Consider the following 13,768-nt stretch of genomic DNA (forward strand, 5'->3'; position numbering starts at 1 on the left):
GTAAGGGGCAAGGCTGGGAAGGGATGCAGCATCCCACCTTTACCCGCTCTCTGCTTCTCCATCCAGCACCTCCAGCATCACTGACGCTGGCTGGCAACGAGCCTGCGGCTTGGAAACGCTGGATCCCACAGCTCCACTTGCCCTGGTGCTTGTCACTGTGTCCCCGGCCTCCCTGCCCCTCACCGCCCTCGCCTCCCCCAGCACCCGCATCCCGCGAGGCCGCACGGGAGCCTTGCACAGAGGGATGCTGGCAGGGATGGAAAAAATAGAGAGAGATTTATTAGCGTCGAGTAAAGTGCGACCCTCAGCTTAGTTTTACACGCAGAAGGCAGGTAAATGGCATGGAAAAAAGTTCAGGCCAGAACTGGAAGGGGAAAAAAAAATCTACATCATGAGAAGACTCCAAGCAAGGTGGTGATAAAAGGATACAAAAACTGTACAAAGGCCTTTAAAAAAAAATCAGAAACCAAGAGACAAATTATTTACAGTTCAAACTGATTACAGGTAACAGGAGCTGAAGGCTCATGAGCATCTGCAGGCCGAGAGCGCAAGAGAAGAGGGGCTGCTGCTATACGCGTGCCCCGAGCTGGCATTTCAGCATCCTCAGGGCAGGCTGTGTTTCTGCGGGCTGCGTCTGAGCCCGGTGGGTGCTCTCGGGGACGCTCCTGGGCTGGTCCGTCCAGGAGTTACGGGCTGGCAATCAGGGCGAGCAGCACATTTTTAATGGCAGTGAGACTCAGCGCAGGTCTGGGGCAAGAAGTGAAGCCCGCGGGTGGAGAACCCCCAGCACCAAGCAGTTCTTCACGTCATTGTCTCAGTAACTCCAGATTACATCTGCTCTGGTTACAAATAGGGACAATTTTTCCTGCCCCTGCCTCAAACTCCCCAGGGAGGTGCGAGCTGAACTGTGTCCTTGCAGCTTATGACCCACAAGCAAGACAGACTCCAGAGCTGAAACGCAGTTGCAACTCTATCACGAGTGTACGAGCCCAGAGCCCAGCTTCATCTCCCACCCAGGAACCGTTTCCAGAGTGATTACAAAAGGGACAAGAGGAAATATCCACTGCTGGCACCAACAACTGACAGGGGGACATGTCTCAGACTGGCAGCCTGACTCAACCGAATTTTATGCTGGAAGAGCTCCTTGGACCTGTGTATCTGAAATGGGCTCTCTAGGAGCAAACTGCTCTGGAAAAAAGCTGCTGATGGAAAAGCGTGTGGAAGGGAGAAGGGTAGGCAAAAGGGACAGGAAAGAGCTTTGCCAGCTTCTTAGATCCAATTAGCCAAAAATAATTGCAAGACTCAGCATGAGCCCAGCATTGGGCCAGGACCACTTTCCTTGCTGAGATGCTTTGCATCAACAGACATCAGAGCCCCGTTCTGCTAGAAAACAAGCTGCAGAGCTCTACATCAGCTCAGGCCGCCTGGACTTCCCCTTTGGCTCATGCTCTGGGTTCGCTGCATGGTCCTGGCAGGCTAATGGCCTTGGGGAATTGCACCCGCTGTGCTCTCAGCTGGGGACAGGCTGGAGCCACATGGCTTCGATCCACTCTCCCATCACGTCTGTGGGAACGTGGATCAAGTTTGTAGCTCAGGCCCGTTTCTGGTCACCTCCCCAGCAAGGTGCAGGTTGTCTGAGGAACCTCAGTGCGGATTCCTTCCCTGACCTTTGCACAACTCTAGGTCTGGGCCAGCAGCCTGGGACTGATGGGGCTGTTCCCTCCAGGCACCTTAGCTTGTTAGCAAGGCCTCCGAGACCACTGGTGGCAAATGGTGCCGTTCTGAAGAGCACAGCCCCTCACAGAGGGGGAAGAGGCTGCGTTGTCCTGGGACACAGCCACAAAAGCACTGCAGAGCCCTCTTGACACCTTGGCCTGCAGAGCTGGCATGGAGAGGGCTACTGCCTCTCTGTCTTGACGTGGTCTCCAATCATCCTCCTGTGGTACGTGGCCAAGAAGATGTCATTGTCTCGGGGGCAGTCGTAATGGCAGGAGCACATCTTGATGAACATCATCTTCCGCTGGAAGAAGTCCCCCTCAGGGCAGCGGAACTCCACCTCCACGGTGTTGGTGATGTAGGGGGTGCAGCAGCGGCCGTCCGTGCAGCTCCCGCAGAACTTGGGCCGGTAGGAACGGCTGCTGGTGCAGCCCGAGAACTCAAAGTGGAGGCTCTGGCGTGGCTTTGGGGTCCGCACACACTTCTTCCCCTTCTAGGGAGAGAGCAGCAGCAAAAGGGTGAACAAGAATGCAAGAATCAGATAAGAGGTCCACCTTCCCTGCCATTCACTGTGTCATGTCTCCTCCCCTCTCCCCAAGCCAGTACCTTGGTTTTCTCCATAGGGAAGTCGCAGGGCCGGACCATGCAGAGCCGGGTCTCCTTCTCCAGGCGGCACTGGGGGTTGTCGTTGGTTACTCGGGCAGAGATGCCCATCCCGCAGCTCTTGGAGCAGGCGCTCCACTCGGTGGTCTGCACCAAGCAGTTCTCCTGCAGGTTATTCAGCTCCGGCTTTTGGGCTGGAGTCTCCCTGAAAACTGAGCCACGCAGAGGAGATACAAGGCAACGTTCAGGGCTTGGGACAGAGCGTGACACAAAGCTGGTCCATGGGGCTGCTCCCAGCTTGGCCTAACTCTTCACAGACATCAGCAAAGGACAACAGGAGGCAATCAAAGATGCAATGTAGGGCCCCAATCCAAAGGCAGCTTGGGCTTATCTCTGTTCCCTAGCAAACAGCTCCCACCCAACGTGCTGATCACCTGCTCCCGCGCCTCCCCAGCCCCATCCCGTCCATCCACCACTCACCTGCCATGGCTGTTTCGAAGCGGTTTTCCTCACTGCCCTCCTCGCAGATCCACTCCTCGCAGCACTTGTTGCGAAACTTCACCCGCCGGGGGTTGGGGCATTCGGGGGACGGCAGCCGCAGGTCGTCGGAGCACAGGGGGATGCAGCCAATGGCCCCGTCCATGCAGATGCACTGCAGCTTGCACGTGGGCTGGAAGCTCTCCCCGTTGTGGTAGATCTTGCCCAGCAGGTCACAAGTTGCCCCTTCATGAGCTGTAGGAAAGGGGCAGAGGAGAAGTTAAGCAGCTGGTATGGGGCTGACAGCACAGCCTCTGCCTCGTAGGGCTGCTGGGCCTCCTGATGTCTTCATGAGGGACAAACACCCATGCACAGCCTCTCCTCGACTCTGATCCCAATGCTGGATGCAGCAAAAGTCAGTGCATTTGGTGTTAGGCTCCCTGGACCCCAGGGTATTCCTGATATTGATTTTGGAAGTTGGCTTTAGCCATGCCAGACCTCCCAGAGTTCACTAGAGAAATCTCTTCCCCACTTGGATGAGCTGCTAAGCGGGACTTTCTCTTTACAGACCTCCAGCTTATAAACAGCTTGTTCCTGAGTCAGAGAGTTTTCCCTGCCAGACTCAGTAAGTGCCCTGGTCAGCGACGTTGTGCAAGATGCATTCCTGACACGATACAAGAACCTGCAGTTTTGTTCCAGCTATTCCTACAAGACCAAAAGGCAACATTTTTCTGTGAGCAGTTGGTTTCCCACATGTTTAAAGGTGACCTATAAAAGGAAAATAACACGTTGGGTTTATGAGCTTTTTGGCTTCTCTGCGATTCATGAATCTTTTCTTCCTTCCAGTCACAACTTTTTCTATTTGTTCCTGTCTGCTCAAGCATCCTGATCTCCAGACCTCTCGTCTGCAGCCCTCCTCGGAGTCTTTCACTCCTTCCCTATAAAACTTAAATGAGGGAAACGGAAACACAGTATCTAACACATAGGACCAATCCTCAGTCCGCAGGTGCGAACAGCGCTCAGAAGTTTGTAATTTTGCAGTGGCCACAATTTTTCCAGTGGAAGACTTTTCCAGCAGAAAACTCGTACTTGGTTAAGAGTTTCCCAGGCCCGTATCAATTTCATCAACTTTTTCAGTGGGAAACAACTGAACCATTTCAATCTAATATCAAAAATTTCCTTTATACTCTTAACAATAGCTCATGTCAAAACCAAAATTCTTGTTGGACAGAACCCATAAAAGGGGAAACATTTTGCTTGGATAGTTATTTTATATACTATAAAGATCAAAATTAAATATTTTGATATACTCAAAGTGCAAAGTTTTGACAGATCCAAACAAGTCTTCCAGGTAATTCATGGAAAATTTTGAGAGTGGGGTTTTTTTTTTTTTTTTTGGTCTTCAGCCTGAAATGAAGTGTTGAACTCTCAGAGTTGCCTCAGCTCTAGTCAGCTGCCTCTTTCTGCATTTCTGACCCTTAAAAAATTTCCAAGCAAAACTTCTATTGGGAAGTTACCAAAATGAGGGATTCTTGGCTGCTTGTGAAAGCTTACCAGGAAACCTGATCTATTTTCTCCTAGTCCTTCTTGCCCGTGGACTGGAACATTGTCTCAGGCAGAAAGCGTTTGGACCAAACAACGAGAGCGAGCCTCATTCCTTTCCACCTAGTCCTTGAGAGGACACAAATCCTTCTGGTCTGCTAATGCCTTGTTTCTAACCAGAGTTGGATCTCAACTTGCAACTCTTTTCAGTGCCATTGGTATAAAAATACTCCTGCTGTTCTTACTTGGAAGTTTCAAAATCCTCACTTTTTCCATCAAAGTGGAAGCGGTCCACTTCTACATGGCCATTCATACCTATTTTTAAGCCTTCTTTCACTGGTTCTTAGCCCAAGCCCTCGAACTGATCATGCCGTTCCCTCAGAAGCACTCCTCCCCACCCAAGGAATGGCAGCCTGCTCTGGGTTTTTATTATGTTTTCAAAATTCAATCATTCAGTCATGCTTTTCATTACCTTACAATGACTTCACTTTCCTGTTGACCTGATCCAATTAAAGCACCAAAATGAATCGCACTGGTGGAGTGAGAGGGCTCTTTATTTACCAGCTCCGTTTGGCACCACGGGCTTTTCCTGCCTCCAGACACCAATTCCAGCCAAGGAGACTTTTGCCCTCCTCTGCAAGGAATACAGCAGAGCTCAAGCGAGCGGCTCCGCCAATGCAGCTCTGAAAGCTCCCTGCACCCACCCCGACCACCCCACTCCCCTGGGCTCTCGCCCTTCAGAGTTACCAAGGGATCTTTCCTACCTTTCCGATACTCTGAGGTCTCCATGGAGGAATTCTTCCCTTGCTGCAGTATATAAAGTGCTATGTACTGTGCTAATGTTAAACAAATTTAATAATTTTCACTCCAACAGTTCCCTTTCTGCCTCTTCTGATACTGCCTTCAGGCTGGTACCCAGCCTACAAGCTTTTCCCTTGGCATTTTAACACCTCTCTCTTCTGCTCCCATCACATCTTTCTCATGTGGATACCAGTAAGCCCTCTTTTCTCCCTTCACAAAAGCTGATCTTTCCCTTTGTTCAACCCATCACTACATCCTCAGCATCCTCTACTGTCTCCAAAATTCCCCATTTTTGGGGCTATCAAGGTAAACATTACAAAAATATCACCCAAGGACGTTATGACCCACATCCTCAGTTCAACACATGGAGATATCCTGGTCTATAGTCTATAAGTCACTTGGAAATTCTGCCATAAAAAAATCTTAGCTCCTCATTTAAAGGCAAAGAGGTCAGTTGTGATCTTCTAGTCTCATTTTCCACATAACAGAGGCCAGAGAATCCCACCCCAAAATCTTGATATCTGTTCCTCATATACATCCCGTAGCTCATGGTGAATATGGCACATTTTAGAAAGATGTCCAGGCCTCATGTAGAGTCTCCAAGAAGGAGCCTCCTCTGCGCTGAGTAAATCATTCCAATGATTTAGCTACCTTCACTATTACAAACATATACCCCGTTTCCAGTCTTGCTTACAGCTGCTGGATATTATTACGCCTATACACCTTATTAAGCTTCAGTCATCAGCTTGCAGGTGTATCGATTCCTACAGAAAGTAATGGGAAGCTCATGCTATGGCCTCTAAAGGTCACAATAACCAGAAGGAGGAAAATTAAACAGATTAACAGATAACTAAACAACAGAAGTCAGAAACAATTTTCTTCTGACTAAAAAGAAGCCCCAGAATTAATTTAGAGAAAGCAGGTTTGCATTTGTAGTTGCCTGGCACAGTAATTCTCACTTTCTATGGACACACTGCTTTGCAAATGAGTCGTTTAGCTGTTTCTACCCACATGCTAAAGCCAGAAATACAGGTATGCCTCTTGCATGTAAGCAGTTGAGTGCAAAAAGCCAGTCTCCAGTGCAATGCAATGAGATTTCCAAAGCAATAATCCTCCACAATAAAAATCCAAACTGCCAACGTTTACCCACGGGCACTACAGGGTCACAGGATCTCCCATAACAATGTCACAAGGACGAAGGGGAGCCCCAACCTCCCACATGTGCCTTTGGAAATATCCTTCCCAACAGAAGCAAATACTTTGTGTGTGCATCAGTACGAGAGCGTCTGTTGGCTCACAGGGGTGGCACAGACCTCTCAGGATGAGACTGGATCAATCTGAGTTTGAGCACTGCGAGAAATGCTGCCAACACCGCGGTGCTTCTGGGAGGTCCGCAGGCAGAGGACTGAAGGGGCCGCAAGCAAACTGCACAGGAACCGAACACACAGCTCTCACCTAAGCAGATCCCGCTGCCTCTGTGGATTTTGGAGAAGTCGCAGTAGAGTCCCTTGTGATGATCACAGGGTTTCTGAAGGGAGCAGAGCTCGCCCAGCTGCCTGGCGCACACCTTGCAGCAGCCACAGGCATCCAACACGTGGCTGGTGCCAGCAGGGCACTGCAGCGGCTGGGAGGGACACTGGCAGGGGTAGGTGCAGGGCTGCGCTTCTACCTGGAGAGCACACAAGCCACGGAGAGAATGAGTCTCCCGCAAGCCAGGCAGAGAAACGAGAAACATGAACCCGTTTCAAGCACAGACACCCCGCCGCCTCCAAGACCATCGCTAGCAGAGCATGAAGATCTACTTCTCCCTCCACCAGCGAGCCCCGTGGCAGAGGCCTGTGCGTGCAGCTCCCGAGGACTCTGACTCATCCTTTTCTCATCCCTAGCTCGTCTGAAGCTCAAGGAATAAAGATGCCTCTAGGAAGCAGGGCCAAAACAAACAGGACAAGCAGTAGCTTGGAGTCCCATGCACAGCTCAGCCCTCCTCTTCCCTGGAAGCAATTAAATAGTAATTATTAATAATAAGCAATCCTCAGCTTTTATATAGGCCTGTTCAGGAAAAAAAAAAACAACATCAAAGCACTCTGCAGTAACATCATTAGGCACAGGCTGAAGATGGAAAAAACAAGACACACAGAGAAGCAACTTGCCCAAAATCAGCCAGCAGACTTTGACATAGCTGAAAACCACACCAAAACCTCCCAGGCCCCATTTCGTCCCCTGGACCTCATGCTTTCTTCAGTAATTCCACAGATATGCCCTCTCCCCCTCTCCTTTCTGGGAAACATCATGTAACCAACCTTCCTCGGGACCTTACAAATTCACAGCTGGGTCCCTTGGGACTGCTACAGCTTGGTAGCGTTTCAGAAGCCCTGGCCACCTCCCAAAATCCACCCTTGGCTTTTATGCCCTTCAGATACTAAACAGAGGTAAGACTATGTCTGAAGGACGGTCACCTTCTCTGGAAAAAGCTTTAAACACTGCTTTAAACACTGCCAGTGGTTTAATATGTGGCATCCTTGTCCGGAACCAGCTTGGAATAGATACATCAGCCTCAGCGCTGGATGTACCCAGATTTGGGCAGGAAGGAAAACCACGACTGTTAAAGGTGCACAGCACATGGTCTCTAAAGATCCTTTTGTATTTCCTCTGAAAAAAATCAAGGTGCTAATTCTAACCTGGATTCCCATTCAGCTTCTGCTCTTTAAAGCTCTCTGTGCAGTTTCAGAGGGATGGAAGGGCCCTACTCCAGCTCCCAGTGCTCCCATGCTGCGCCCTGCTAGGCGCCGGCCAGCTCCCACCCCAGGGGCAGCTGCTGCTGCGGGGCTGATCCGACCCCGGCCCGTAGAGCACCTCAGGTGCTGCCTGCAAAACGTTCTGCGATGCCGTGTAGCTGTGAGCTCCTGCGCAGCACATCCACGCTCAGCACAGCCAGGGTGGGGTGAAAGGGAAAGCGCCCGACAGCGCAAACACACTGCGGTTCCACTGCCGGACCTGGCTGCTGCCACCCAGCACGAGGGATTCTCCAGCTGCAGCTCTGCAAAGCCTGGGGGAAGGTGAGAGGGGGACGCCTGCAACAGAGATATCCAGGAGGCAAAGAAAAAAAAAAAAAAGAAATCTTGCTACAGCTCCGTGTGCACTTGTTATATGCCATCCAGCCCTCGCTTGTGAAGCTTCCCTGGATATTGTGTTTTGTCACCAATAACAGTAGTAAAACTCTTCCAGCTGTTTTGGCTGTTGCTTCAAACAGCTGTTCTAACTTTAGCTCACATGGGGTCAGAAGATGCCAACTGTTTTATACTTCTGTAACTATTAGCACAGTACGGCATAGGACAGGGATCAGTCTAGATCTTCGCTCACAAGATCTCCCAAAGTTTTACCATATTCAGCAGGAATCTGTATAATTCCCCTTGAAAGCTCCTAGTGCAAAGCTTTTTTGGAAATAAGCCCCTACTGCCTGTAGCCCAGCTGTTCTCGGGCTGCAGTGCTAGGACCACTTGCTGGGAGCTGGCACGTCATAGGGATCTCCCCCCAACTGCTAAAGCGCATTAAAAGATGCTAAAAATACAGAAATGCTTTCCTACTGGTTTTCATGTTGGCAACCACTGTAGCTGCCAAGGGGACGTGCTATTCAGTCATGGACGAGGCGGGTGGTGGGTACATGAGACCTGAAAAGGGGCAAAGCCTGTCTAACATGGGACCTGTATTAAGATGTAATCCATGCACTGAAAAAAACAACAACAACAACAACAACAACAAGCATTTTTCAACAGTGTCAGCCACATGCCACAAAAAGAAACACTCTCAGGATGTCTCTCCTACCGGGAAAAAAACCAAACCAAAACAACCTCTGTCAGGATAACACAGAACACGAGGATTAAACCCGACTGAGTTTTCTTTCTCCCCTTTATTTATTTCCTTTAAGAACTCGCCCAAAGAAACTAGACCACCTGATTTACCTTCTTTTTATAAGTCAGCTTCACTGCCTCATATTACAGCTGCTTTCAGCACAAAAACATCTCAATTTTGGTCTCAGAAGCATCAGAGACCTGCTGGGTGACTCTGTACCTCCCCATCTCTTCTGTGCCTCACTCTCCCCATCTGTGAGCAAAAGCGTGACTCCAAAGGCCCAAATTGTCCATATTTGCAGGGCTCTTTAATGTTTAGAGACTTTCCAACCAGTCACCTCGGACATGCCTCTTTCCATCATCCAGTCCACCTGGCCCCAGGATGTGTTGGGACTCCCGTGCACTTCAGCAAAGTCAGCTCTTGCTATTTATAACTGCTGCTCCTCTCACAGGCCCAAATGAGCAAAGAATGAGCTGAAATCTTTTTTGGCCGCGTGCACTCTCAACATTGAATAAACTACCTGGCAGGAAGAACTTCTCGAGCTGGGAACAGCTGGTAGAGAGTCAGCGCTGAACCAACTTTCTAGAGCGCTCCGTTACTCAGTTTGCTTTCCCAGCACTTTCAAAGAGGTGAAATAGCAGATCATATTGCCTTCTGCACGGAGCACCCTCCACCCTGTATTATTTTCAAGGACTGCTTCTAGGAGTTGTTTCAACACAGTGGGGAAACTGCCCAAAATATCATAAAGAACCGGAGGGAACGCGAGCAGGGGCTCACGTTCAGGGCTTTGCTACAGACCCACACAGAACACGAGGACCGACATCCCCACGTAACATGCCACAGACCCGGGGGCAGAGGGAATCTACTTAGAAATGTCCATCCCTAAAATTACACTCTTACTCTCCATCGAGCAGGGTCCGTGCTTCAGATTCCCTATAGGCTTGATCTTGTTTCTGTTGAGGTTAACCGTATACTTCCATCCACTTTGAGAGCAGCAGAACAGAACCAGTATGGCAGATCGAGGCTATAGATTTAAGAAAGGCCTAAAGCCTGGAATATTACTCTCCCTGCTCCCAGCTTTGCTGGCAGCTCTCATACTGATCGCAAACATCACGCGTGAATCCGCCACTCCCCAGAGCCCTGAGCGACGGCCAAGCCGCAGCTGGAGCGGACACAGCCTGACGAGAGGACTCCCATCGCTGTGCTCCACACCTATTCCCACCGCTCACTCCCAAGTCCCACCAGCTCAGCTGACAAGTCAAAACAAGCCATCTCCCAACTGCCGGCACTGCAGGCTGAAACCCAGTTACCTTCGGGGGGAGGAAGGTGAGCATGTTTTCTGCTTCAAATCCATGCAAACCTCTCCCCCCATGCCCTCGTGGAGGCAGGAGCGGGGGACCCGAGCTCACATCTCGGCAGCGGCAGGGGTCCTGCGGCACAGCCAGGCAGGAGGTCTTGTTTCTGATCCGTCACCCGTGTCCCTGTGAGCCCAGGGAAGCAGCTAACAGGGCCAAACTAAAGAGGACTTTTGAAACGTGCTGGGGCTCACGACTGCCTTCAAAGGGCTGGGAAAGGAGGGCTGTGAAACCGAGCTAGCTGTTTGCCAGGAGCTTTGGGAGCCAGGCATCACTGCTGCGAGGTAGAGGTAATATAATAAATACATAATTGGTTCTCTTTCGCACTCCAAGACTGGCAGTGCCTGAAGTAGTCAAAACACAGCTATGTGCATACTCCAAACACTGAATTACCACGGATCATACCTGCTCTCCCTCCACCACGGGATCTCAAGGCACCTCCCCAACGCTGCTGCGCTACATTGCGCAACGCCCCGTTGTGCGAGATAAGAACCATCACTCCCATTTCGCACACACAGAACAGACGCGGAGATGACCTGACTTGCCCAGGTTATAAGAGCTGCACGGAGCTAAAAATAACACCCAGGAATCCCAATCCTACTCTCACCTCTGAACAACGTGGGAGGTGGTTTCGGGAGTAACCGCTCTCATTCCCTTGCTCTATCCACTAAACATGACTTCTCCCCGAGCTGGGAATAGAAGAAAGTCAAAAGTCCCGTTTCAAAGCATTCAGCAAAGTTGGGGGAAAAAACAACCTCATTTTGGATACCTGATAAAGCATCACAGTGAGGAGTTTTACTGCTGTCGTTTGTAAGGTTAGCATGATGCTTGCTGCCAACGCGGGGTCAGGGCAAGAAACCAGAAAACCATCGCAGACCCCAGGAACTGCCCGGACATCCCTGCAGCACTGGATGCGCAGGACGCGCTTCCTTGCGGGAAAGGGGCCGGCACACTTCTGCGCGCTGCGAGGGACGATCAAACAAATCCCGTCAGCCAGCAGTTTATTGCATGTATCAGCGCAATAAGCCTCACTCAGCACAGCTGCTCGTAGTGCAAATCTGACTTCTTCACTGATCCAAAAGGTACTTACTGCAATTTAGGTCTTATTTTAACAGCTACGTTAATGATTGCAACAACGTTCCTGCTATTACTGGTACTGCAGTAGCACACAAGTCCTAAGCAAGTCAGAGCTGCTCTGTGCAAGTGCTTGTACCAGCACACAGGCAGACAAACCCTGCCCCAGAGAGGCTGCAGTCTGATCTCCTCCCGAGGATCACCGTTTCTGGGAACAAACGGGTGGGAGGGCAGGTTCAGTGGCAGCCGGCGGAGGATGGTGATGGTAAGGAACTGGGAGATGAGATTTTTTTTTATTCCTTGCAGTGCCATAAACCTGGTGACTTCACCTCTCTGCTCTCTTCTTCCCTCTCGTAAACCAGGGCTGGCTTCTAACTCACAAGAGCAAAGTGAAACAAAATCCATTCACAGTTGCCAAGGGCTTCAAGATCCTCAGGTGACAGGTATTACACACGGTGCAGCTTGGAGCACGATTTAGCTGCGCAGTGCATCTGCGCTGCTCTGCTAAAGCCAAACTTGTCTGGGAAGCCCTGAGGCAGGTGGCTGCTGTGGGAGTTACTCAGCCCAAAGCACTCGCATGCATCAAAGCAAGAAGTTGCAATGCTCAGCCAGCAAACAGAGCTGCTGCAGTGCAATACGTACCCAGCCAGGTGCAAGGAGAAGGAGCAGGGTCCAGGTCACTGTCCCCGAGCTGCCAGACATCCCGAGTAAAGGGAAGGGGGGATTCAGGCTGCCGACTGAGCCACTCACTCTCTCGCTCCCTTTCTGCTTCGGAGTTTCTTGTCTCTCTTTGGAGAAAGTCGCACACCAGCTCCTCTTTAAATAGCCTCCTGGAGGGGGCGGGCCCTGCCTTTGAGTGACAGGCTGGAAAGCAACCCAAAATGGGTGCAAATTCCAGGGAACTTGAGCAGATTCCTGTGGCCCTGGCGGTTACGGGGCTGCCGGTGGGGCCCACAGCTCGGTTACATTCCACGTGGGTAAATCAAATCCCAGTAAAAAGCTCCAGAAGGATTATGATGATTTTTTTTTAATTCTTCCCTCTAATTCCAAAAGTATGAAGCCTGGAACAGCTTCCTTGACTCCCCTTTCCCTACCTACATCCATTCCTTTTTGGCTGTGAGAGCTGAGGATTTAAATAAGCACAGCTTTGTGGTGCTCATTTTCTTTTTCCTTTGAACAGAAGGAGAGATGGAAAGTTTAGCACTGTTGGGAGCAATTAGGTACCGTAACTGCCTGTGCATCAGCAGCACTCGCAGTGCTGCCAGCTCCAAGAAATAAAAGCTTCCCGACTACAGAGACTGATGTCTGGACTCCTGCAACGAGGAGCTGCTTGTCTTCGAGGCCATGAAAAGCTACGGGGTGAAGGTTATTGTTAAAGGACAGCAGCTCCCCACAGTGTTTTATTTGCACCTCAAAAATCAATGCAGGATATCACGCATTCATGTCCCAGGGCATTATCTTTTCTGTTTGCTGCCAAAATACATAACCAGGCTCCTGCACAGCTAGGAATTCATTAAGACAGACCTTCATAATAGGAAAGGGGGTTTTTATATAGAAAAATAGTTTTGTTTATTCCCAAAGAGCAAGCAGAACGCTGCCACGAAAGGATGAGGAGAGCGAGTGCAGCAGAGGGCACTCTTAGTCCTTGCTGGCCTGGGGTGGGAACGGGACAGGGATCCTCCGTGCAGGCACATGAAGCAGCCTTAAAAGGATGCAGCCGTGCCTTTGAGTCAGGGACCTTCCCAGAGTCAAAGTGTTTTAATAGCTGTGTCTTAGCCTTGCTCCGGCTCCAGGCATAGCACATGGGGCAGGAGCATGCACAGAGTTCACTGAGCCCCTACCACATCCGAGTGGAGTGTAGGATGGGAGACGAGGAAAAATACAGGGAGTGCACAGGGGCTCCTTTACGTTCAGCCTCCTTCCTGCCTGCCTCCAGGTGTAGGGCTTGTTACCTGGGAATCAGGCCCTGCATTTTATTCGGGTTCTTTTAGGTCCCCATGCAACACCAGCTGAGCTTCCCCTCTTCCCATGACTCTGCTTGTCCACTGCTGAAATCAAGCAGTTCTCACCCTTAATTAATAAGCCCTTGGGAAGCCCCTTGGGATTTGCGGTTGGAAAGCATTAGCACAGTGCAAATCACCTCTCGCACACCTCCTCCTTTTCCTCTTCAATAAGATGAGGGATTTCACAATCATTTCCGTAACAGCTACCTCTAATGTCACAACAAAGGATTATGTCTCCACACAACAGATTTAATGTACTGGAGGTGGCATAAACATCCAGTGCCCTCAAGCAGTTGGGAGCTAAAGGCAGTCTGCCTGGCTATAGGTTCCTTCCCTTTTGGAAAGCTT

At 50.4% G+C, this 13,768-nt stretch overlaps 1 protein-coding gene across 1 annotated transcript; it reads right to left on the reverse strand.

The window, feature by feature from the left end:
* Window positions 1-257: 257 nt before the first annotated feature.
* Window positions 258-12,216, reverse strand: LOC112981223 (CCN family member 2-like). The gene is made up of 5 exons (XM_026096713.2): window positions 12,060-12,216; window positions 6,595-6,808; window positions 2,800-3,051; window positions 2,323-2,531; window positions 258-2,209 (listed from the first exon to the last, which is right to left on the reverse strand). Exons 1-5 carry the CDS (start codon window positions 12,117-12,119, stop codon window positions 1,898-1,900), a joined length of 1,047 nt encoding a protein of 348 aa, XP_025952498.1. The 5' UTR covers window positions 12,120-12,216; the 3' UTR covers window positions 258-1,897.
* Window positions 12,217-13,768: the final 1,552 nt, after the last annotated feature.

Source organism: Dromaius novaehollandiae, chromosome 23 (genome assembly GCF_036370855.1).
Source record: "Dromaius novaehollandiae isolate bDroNov1 chromosome 23, bDroNov1.hap1, whole genome shotgun sequence".
Taxonomy (NCBI): Eukaryota; Metazoa; Chordata; class Aves; order Casuariiformes; family Dromaiidae; genus Dromaius; species Dromaius novaehollandiae.